At 41.5% G+C, this 9,367-nt stretch overlaps 1 protein-coding gene across 1 annotated transcript; it reads right to left on the reverse strand.

Annotated features, from left to right (window-relative positions):
- Positions 1-2,478: 2,478 nt before the first annotated feature.
- On the reverse strand, positions 2,479-5,199 carry LOC131217391 (disease resistance protein At4g27190-like). Its single transcript, XM_058212307.1, has one exon. The coding sequence runs from the start codon at positions 5,197-5,199 to the stop codon at positions 2,479-2,481; it is 2,721 nt and encodes a 906-aa protein (XP_058068290.1).
- Positions 5,200-9,367: the final 4,168 nt, after the last annotated feature.

The raw sequence follows: 9,367 nt of genomic DNA on the forward strand, positions 1-9,367 counted from the left end.
CACTGGAAATTTTTGTGCCTTCAACACAGACGATCCACACTCTGCAACTTATCCCACTTCCGACACCTTCCAAAAATGGTTTACAGTGAAAAGATAGAAAAACCAATAGATGTAGATACCTGGTATTTGCCTCCTCTTATGTCCTGCGTTCACAATCTCCCCTCTTCTTCTAAGCTGTCCATCATCTACCATTACCTCTGCAGGATATATTTCTGCAAAATTCGAATTCCTTGTTTTGTAAGATTGGAAATGAGTGCATGGGCTAAACATGGAATAGTCATTTTAGACCGACCCATCGGGACCAAACTTCATATGTAGCCGTTATGTCACCAATATATATTTCTAGACTTGAAGGGCCTGTTTGAATATCACTTATACCTAACAAGTAACCCTTTTTTTTATTATTATTTTTTGTTTATATATATATATATATGTATAAAGCTTTTAGCAAATAAAAAATTTATTTTTGGAAGTTAGTTTGACTAGCACTATTAGATTTTCTTTTTCTTGATTAGCACTATTAGATTTTCTTAATTTTTCTTTTTTTCTTTTTTTCGGAAGTTTTTCTACTTTTCTACTCCCCTTCTCCCGGCACAAATTTGGTGGATCCCTAACTGTGGAGCCCACGATGCTGATGCGTGAGCCTTACATCCACGGTGTCCATCCAATTTTACACATCACTTTAGAGCAAGATCCAAAAAATGAAGCATATCCAAATCTCTAGTGGACCACACCACAGGAAATAGTGGTGATTGATCATTAAAAACTTCTTCTCGACCACGAAAGTTTTGGATCAAGCTGATATATTTGTGGTCCCTTTATTCATGTCTTTGTAACCTCATCAGGAGGTTAGGTGGCAAATAAACATTCGCACATCCCCCAAGAAATTTACAGTGGGCCACACAGTAAGGGATCCAAGGACCTATTCTCTAGAATTGGACACTCCGCATAAAAGGTGGCCGTGTATGATGGACAACCCATATAAAAAATGAGGCCCACATGATGGATGATCCACATCAAAGATGGGCTTCATATGATGGATAATTAACATTGATGGTGGGCTCACATGATAGATGACTTGTATCAAATTGGGCTCCACATAATGGGCATCCCACATCAAAGGTCAGCCTCTAATGATTAATGGTTTATATCCAAGGTAGGGCCCGCATGATGGACGACCCACATCAAAGGTAGGGCCCTGACGCAGGGATGAACATGATGAGGTCGATCCACGAAGCCTCTCTAGACTCCTCACAGAGACTTCTTGAATCCACAAGGAAAAAAAAAACAAGAAAATAGAAATAATACTCTAGAAAAATTGTAAATTGATTAATGATTGAATAAATGAAATTACATCCTTTAAATAGGGATACTAAGCCATGGAAGAAGTTTCGGAATTAAACTATAGCTAAAACTCCTAGAAATTGCGAGTTACTATAAATAGTAAACTTACTATTTATAGACAGTCGTGATTCCTACTAGTGCGCATGGTTTTCGGCCAAAAATAGTAAATAGTAAGTGTCCTCTTAGGCTTCAACATGATGTTCTTCTAATTATTCTAAGCACTTTTAATGTTGGGCGCAACTTGCAGATCCCAACGGATGAAGAGTCATAATCAAACTAAAACTTATTATAAAAAATGAAATTAAAATAGGAATTCGACTGACGATCTGATGGTATTTCGCAAATTCAGCTTGGGGAAAATCATATATAGTATATCTGATAGCTCATTCCGGTTTGCGAGATATGTATGTTTGAAGTTCTGACTGTCCGGATCACCTCCATCTCTGATCGGGCCTTTTCTGGTCCATCTTGGCCATGAAACTATCCACGACCCGCTCTGCATCAGGCCCACACTATAAGGTGGGATCCACATGATGGACAACGGATAGAGGACCACATGATGGATAATAACATTGATTATAAGCCCCACATGATGGATGACCCATATCAAGGTGGGCCACATGAGGACAATTCACATTGAAGATCTGCCCCTAGCTAGTGATGAATGACCAACGTTTAAGGCAAGTCCCACATAATGGACAGCCCATTTTGAAGTTGGGCCTGCATGATGAATGGTCCACATTAAGGTGGCCACGCATGATGGACGACCCACATCCAAGGTGGGCCTCACATGATGGGTAATCGATATCAAAGGGGGAGCGGATTAGGTGAGACCCCATATCCACTGAGGTGGGTGGGACTCCTATGGTATCGACTGTCATCCACCGTCCGTCCATATTGAAAGCTCATTTTAGGGCATGGTAAAAAAAATGATGCAGTTCCAAATCCAAGATGATCTACATCCAATAATTTCTTTCTAAAATTCATAATTCGAAGCCACTAAGACTAAATCAAAGTTCAATGGAACAACCTCTTCTTTCTAGCACATAGTAACCCAAATAAAAGAGAATTACAGTAGTAGTTCAGGAAGAGAAGAATAACACAGCAAACAGGGACAGTTTAAACAGAGAAGAATCACTTACTTGATAGACAACATTCTTTGAAATGGATGTAGCTTGGCTTGATACTGCCCTCCCATTTTATGTTTTCCCACCATTTTAGCTCACCTTGGATCTCAACTTGTGTTGCAGAAGCATTTGTGTTATTGAGAGGAAGCTTCTCCAACAGTGGGCATCCTCGAATCTTCAACCTCTTCAGCATCGGCAAGTGCCCACTGCAAATGCTTTTCAGTTTCCGTAGCTCCCAAAGATATATATCAACTAGCCGTGGAAATGCATTTTGCCCCACCTGGCTGTCTTCTTCAAAAACCTTCTCCAGTCTACAACAGAATTTTATTTCAAGTAATTTGAGATTCTGTAACCGAATGCTCGAAGAGAAGAAATTGATTAGCTTCGGACAACAATCCAAATATATATGCTTTAGGCATGCGAAGCTCCCTCTTCCCAACTTCCCCCGGCTCACTGTTATTAATTTGGCAAGATTGGACACCCTTAGATTTTCTAAGCAAACTGCTGCATCAACGTCTGCCATTCTTCCAACGAATAGAAGCTCCAATTGATGGCATTTCTCAATCCAGCATTCTTTAAGGTTGTCCATCTCCATGCCAAGATTGGGCAGTGCCTTAATGAACGCATTGCCATACAAATGAAAGAATTTTGCCATAGAGAGAACCCCTCTAACACCATCTAGGGAATTATTACCACCACAAACCTCCAGTCCTCTTTCATAACTCAAAGACTGTTCAGATTGAGTATAAATATGCTGGTAGAGAAATTGGTTTCTTTTAAAACGACCATATCTATCCTTGCGCCCTCCCTTGCAGGGACATACCAAGAAGTGGAATTCTAGAAAGCAGGATTTCCACAGTTTCGAGCTACGGTCCAAAGACGAAAAAACACTAGCATCACTGACCGAGATATGACGTCTGCATCTGTCTTGGAGTTGTTCATGGACCAAGCCCAAGCCACATCGATCCCAATTCAATTTTTCTGGAAGCCGATCTATCTTTGTCCAGTCAACCGTCTTGAGATGCTCCATTCCCAACAGGTCTAGGAACTGCATGCTAGTCAGATTGAAAATTTGGTGCGGAAGAACTTCCAATTTCGTGCCTGAAAGATCAAGTGCCTCAAGTTTTGAAAGTTTATCTAGGCTGGCCAGTGTCATTAGAGAGCGGCAACCCTGGAGCGAGAGCCGACTGAGGTTGCAGGCACCTGAGATGTCGAGGCGTCGGAGGCTTTGCATGTTATTGAAGGATGCCTCCAGCATCTTTGTCAGGGCAGTTTGATGGAGATCAAGGATCTCAAGCTTCCGCATATACTTTAAGAACGTAGGAAGACCCTCTAGCTTGTGGCAGCTTTGGAGCTTCAACAACCGTAATTCACAAAGGCAGGATATGGAGGATGGCAGGGAAGTGATGCTTGTAGAAGAAAGGTCGAGGACTCGGAGTCTGGTCATGTTCTTGAAAAAACTGTCTGGGATTTCTTGCAAGCGATCATTATCATTAAGCAATAACGTCGAGAGCAGAGGGCAGTTTGGAGAGCTGAATTGGAATGTTTGTACCTGATTGTGAGATAATGAGATCCATTGGCATGCTTCTTCTGCGTCCAAGTTGTTTTTCACTAGGAACGTTCGAGAACCAATAACTTGCCTCACATGAGAATTCATATCCACATGATATTGTCCTCCTGAAGATTCCTCCATTGTAAATTGCTCTTGTAGCCAGTTCATAAATTCTGCTTCCCGAGGATGATTGTCCCATATATAAAATTTTAGTTTTTTAGTCTCCTCTTGAAAGAGAGAGAGGTAATTTGGGTTTGATGACGTCAGGGACAATAGAACCATGCATCTCTTGGCGAACTCTTTGAGCAATACATTCCCCAGTCTCTTGAAAGCCACTTCTTTATTCTCCTCCTCATTGAAGAATCCATCTAAAAAGCCCTCCGACCTCCAATACTCTTCTATCAAGGAATCTCGGTCGATGGAGCTTCCGTTCTGACACAAAAAGGAAACGTAAGAAAAGCATTTAAAGACCATGTCTCTGTTTGAAAAACCAATGCTGGAAGCCACATCAGCCGTCTCTTCCTGTAAAAAATCCCAGGCATCTTCTTCAGACGGCTCCTCCACCTTGATCTTTAATTGAGCTCCCATTTCAGAACAGACTTCCTCGGATTGAGTGGTGATGACGACTTTGCTGCCACTTGTAACCGGAACTCCAATCTCTTTCAAGTCAAAGCTTTCCCAAACATCTTCAAAGATGAGGAGGAACCTTTGGCCGCTTAACTTATCATTGATACTCTTAGCAGCAGTTGCGGAGATTTGTTTGGACTCTGGAATCTCCAATGCCTTCTGGATTCCCATCTGCATCTCCATCAACCGATTCCTTCTCCCCTTTGCAGCCAACCGTTCGACAGCATTTTCATACCAATAAGTGAGCTGCTTCAATCCTCCTTTGATGATTCTATCCGGCATCTTCTCTCCAAGACTCTCGATCCCTGGCGCTCTTACTGGTATGATCACATCGAACAGACGGCTAGATTCTCCGGATTCCTCCATTGCGGCGACCACCTGTCTCACCATCCGTGACTTCCCCACTCCCTGCCATCCCCATACTGAGAACACTGAAATCTTGTCATCTCTCAAGCAATCCCATATCCGTTGCCTCATGTGTTGTGACAAAGCGCTCACAACCTCTCCTCCTCCTTTGAACCATCGATCATCATCCCTAAAAGCTGTCATTGCCTATGCCCGATCTCTCCTGCAAAATTCGAATTCATCATCTCATGACTAAGAGTGGCGATGGGCCAGGCAATGCACCCACGTCAATTTTCAAAGCTGTTTAACGCTCAAGTCATTTTAGCTAGACCCAATCAACAGTTTTTTTTTTTTTTCCAATGGAATGATCCACCTGATAATTGAATCTGCTACATTTTGAGATAGTTCCCTAAAATGATCTCGAAAAATGGATGGACGGCGTGGATACAGAATACAAACATTGCCGTGTACCAGCAGACGGTAGTCCGCTCTGTGGCACGAGCACATAAAACCGGACGAGGATTGCGTCCTACCCCCGCCCGGACGGTAAACCTCCGGGCAGGGCTATGTGGGGCCCACCGTGATGTAAGTGTATTATCCACGCTGTTAATCGTTTTTCTCAGATCATTTTAAATTGTAAACCAAAACATGAGGCTGGAAAAGGGATTAAACGGACCACAAAGTGGGGATTTAACTTCTACCATTAAAAACTTCTTGGGAGCCGGATAAGTTTCGGATCAAGCTGACATTTTTTTTTTCACTTCATCCACGTCTGCATGACCTTATTAATAGGTTGGATGGTAAAACAAAATCACGGTGGCCCTTAGAAAGGTTTCAACAGTGAATGTCATTATCACTGTAGCTTCCTTTGGTGTGGTCCACTGGAGCTGTGTACATGCCTCATTTTTTAACTTATATATTAAAATTATTTGATAAAAACGATGAACGGAGTGGATAAAATAATTACATCATGGTGGACCCCACATAGCCCTGCCCGGATGGATTACCGTACGGGCGGGGGTAGGACGCAATCCGTCCCGCATAAAACCCGCCTATTTTCTCCATCCCGGAGAGATTGCATACTACGCGGTTTCAACGTGTGGAACTCTGTGGGCCCATCATGATTTGTGTGTTAGATCCACACCGTCAATCAATTTTTCCAGCACTATTGAGAATGATCCAAAAAAATGAAGCACATCCAAAGCACAATAGGTTGAATGAACTAGCATTGAAAACTTCTTAGTGGCTAACAATGAGATTTATTTGCCATCTAACCTGTTTATAAGGTCACACGGACCTGGATGAAGGGAAAATACAAATATCAGTTTGATCAGAGCCTTACGTGGCTCCACGAAATTTTCAATGGAAGACGTCCAATTTCTACTGTTTCTCATACTGTTGTCCACTTAAGCTATAATCTTGTTCGTAAGAAATATATATAGATGGATGGTATGTAAATAAGAAATACATCATGGTGGAGCCCACGTAAATTTCATGCGTCAAAGGCTGTGTGGTGCAGCCTATCGGGGAAGAAGAAAACCCGCAGTGTTGAATGCCCATCAATCAATTGACCCGCGTTAGAGGCTGAGCCATGGCAGTACTATCCACCAGATGGATGGTTTGCGTCAAACTGAATCAAGCAAGCAAATCAACCCATAAAGTCGAATTCACATTTCGTATTAGTGTGGCACTATTTTGTAAAAGCAAGAGCTTTCTGGTCCACGCAGATTGCATGGTACTATGGAGGTGTCCATGCCCTCCATCCATTTCTTCATATCATATTAGAGCATGAGCTTAAAGGCATTATTTTAGATGGTATGGCTCACCTGACTTCCTTATATGACTGATTTTTGAGATATACCATCATTCAAAGGAGACCCATCAAATGCATGGTGTTGACGTTGGACACACATAACGGTGGCGCCCACACAGCTTGACCTCAAGGGACGGACTCGTGAGGTCGGGCACATAGTACATTTTCCCATATATATATATATATATATATATATATATATATATATATATATATATATATATATATATATATATATAAAATGTGTGCCATGGTTAGAGGAGATAGAACTTCTGAGATAAAGAAATTTTGGATCAAGCTTATATTTGTTTTTCCCTTTCATCTAGGTTAGTGTGTCCTAATTAACAGATTAGATAGAAAATAAATACTATGGTGGGGATTAGAGTGGGCGCTAAAAAGTTTTTAACGACATAATAAATTCAATCAGCATGGTTCCTATGACATGGTCAAGCTGAGATTTGGATGTTTACACTTGTCTTGGGATGTCAACACGGACTAATGAGATGTCGCATGTGTCGGTGTTACGTACTAATTACAGATGAAATCCTACTCGTGCCTCAAGGATGTCTTTCGACAACATATCATGTGCTCAAAACAGAATGGCTCATAGCCATACGAATGCTCGCAGATGGGATATTACAATGAAGGACACATGGCCCTCACACAAGTGGCATGTGTAGTTAAGAAACATGTTTAACAAGCTTATAAAGACCCACTAAGATTGAAAGTTTATTATAATCCAGATATACTTGGCAAGGCTATCTCACACGATTTTGTCAAATGGGAGATCTCCATAGAGATGATCGCTGCTTCTCTAATGACTATGAAGGTTCGAGAGGCCGATTCCTCCCATGGAAGGAAATCAAAGGACATGTTGAGGAATCCAATTCCGGTTAAGATACAACAAAGTTGTAACATTTAAGGACCTATGTAGCCAAGCTAGCATGGAGTCTAAAAATGGTTTGATGTTTTAACCATCAAGAATCTTGACTAGCAAGGAAACCCAATAAGGGTTTCCACTTTCCTGAGCTATACAAGGAGCATGCGATGAAGAGCTCAGGGCCTAAGCTAAATACAATCTCTCTACACAGGGCAATGCTACTTAGCTTAATTTCAGTTTATATATATATATATAATTCCTTCACTTCTGTCTAGCTTTAGTGTAAAATGTCTAGAGTTTAGGATAGCTTACATTGTTGCTATCTAGTGCGATCGCTATGGTATGCCTAAGAGTAGCAAAAATATCCATGACCTACTATCGTCGAATTCCTTATCAATGAAGTCCTTAAATTAGAAGATTACACCATAGTCACATTCTGCCAACCACTCGCCTCAATTGTTTGTCCATACAGCCGATTGTAGGTGTTTATCTTCTATTTATTTCTCTGCTTATATTGTTTCCTCGTTGGTGTACTAAGCTCCAATTATAGATCATCAAAATCCACATTTTGTCCTTATTTTTTAACTCTTCCCATCCATTATTGTAGTACTCACGATCACCGTTGAAAGAAAAGTACTCTTTAGTTTCAGGCAAATGTTCTCATTTAGAAGGACAAACTCTCCCCTTCTAAATCATCTGATCAATGCAACATTAGAGGCTGGACAATCAGATCAACCTCCATATGTCTGATCCTATGGGCTGTTTGGCGCCTGGGGTTGTAAGACTCAATCAAACTTAAGTTGAGTATGACTTCGGCATGCTCACACTATCCTACTTGAACATGTTTGATTGAATAGGGGCCTTTGTTGACATGTGGGCTCAAGTTTGAGTGAATAGAAAATATATTTTTGGCACTCTCGGTGGGACTACAGTGTGTTATTCTTAGTGTTTCTCGAGAAAGCGAGATAGTAAGCAGAGCAAAAAGGCCTAGTTCTCTCTTAGAAGTTCTAGGAGAACCATGTAATGAAGAAGAGTAGTTGGAAGTCATCGACGTATGAGCATCATCTTCCTCGCAATGGCTGACCCTTTGAGATGTCGTAAATCACATCCTCGCCTTGTGAGGAGCTGTTTGCATATTGTAGAGGAAAATAAGGCCTAAGTATAATTGTTCATCGAAGAGCTCAAAACTTTCTTTGAAAGATTCTTTTAGTCTGTGAATGTACAACCTGCCAGCCGTTCCCCCATAGAAAAGGAGGCGGAATGGCTTGCTAAAACCCCAACAAGGGTCCGCTAGGCCGAACCCCATGGTTGACCATTACCACCCCACCGATGGCAAGGAGAAACGGCCAACAATGCGACCAACTGAAATTCACCGACCTCTAAAACCTTCTTATACCTGGGGGACAATTGTAAGATAGCATCATAAATCTTAGAGGGCAGTTGGCCATCCCGTTGATACTATAGAATTATTACCCAACAGAAGCGACCTTTACATAGTATATAAACCTCCGTGCAAACTTGATCCAGACTTAACTTGAGATGTAGGAAAGGTTGCACATGAAATTCCGCCAAACTGAGCCTAAAGTCTTCATGGGCGCCGATTTATCCAGACTTTGCCAATTACCTAGAGAATTGACCAAACAGTTCATCGTCCAATTCAAGGGCACTAAGAATTGGTG

The sequence above is a fragment of the Magnolia sinica genome, chromosome 10, assembly GCF_029962835.1.
Source record: "Magnolia sinica isolate HGM2019 chromosome 10, MsV1, whole genome shotgun sequence".
Taxonomy (NCBI): Eukaryota; Viridiplantae; Streptophyta; class Magnoliopsida; order Magnoliales; family Magnoliaceae; genus Magnolia; species Magnolia sinica.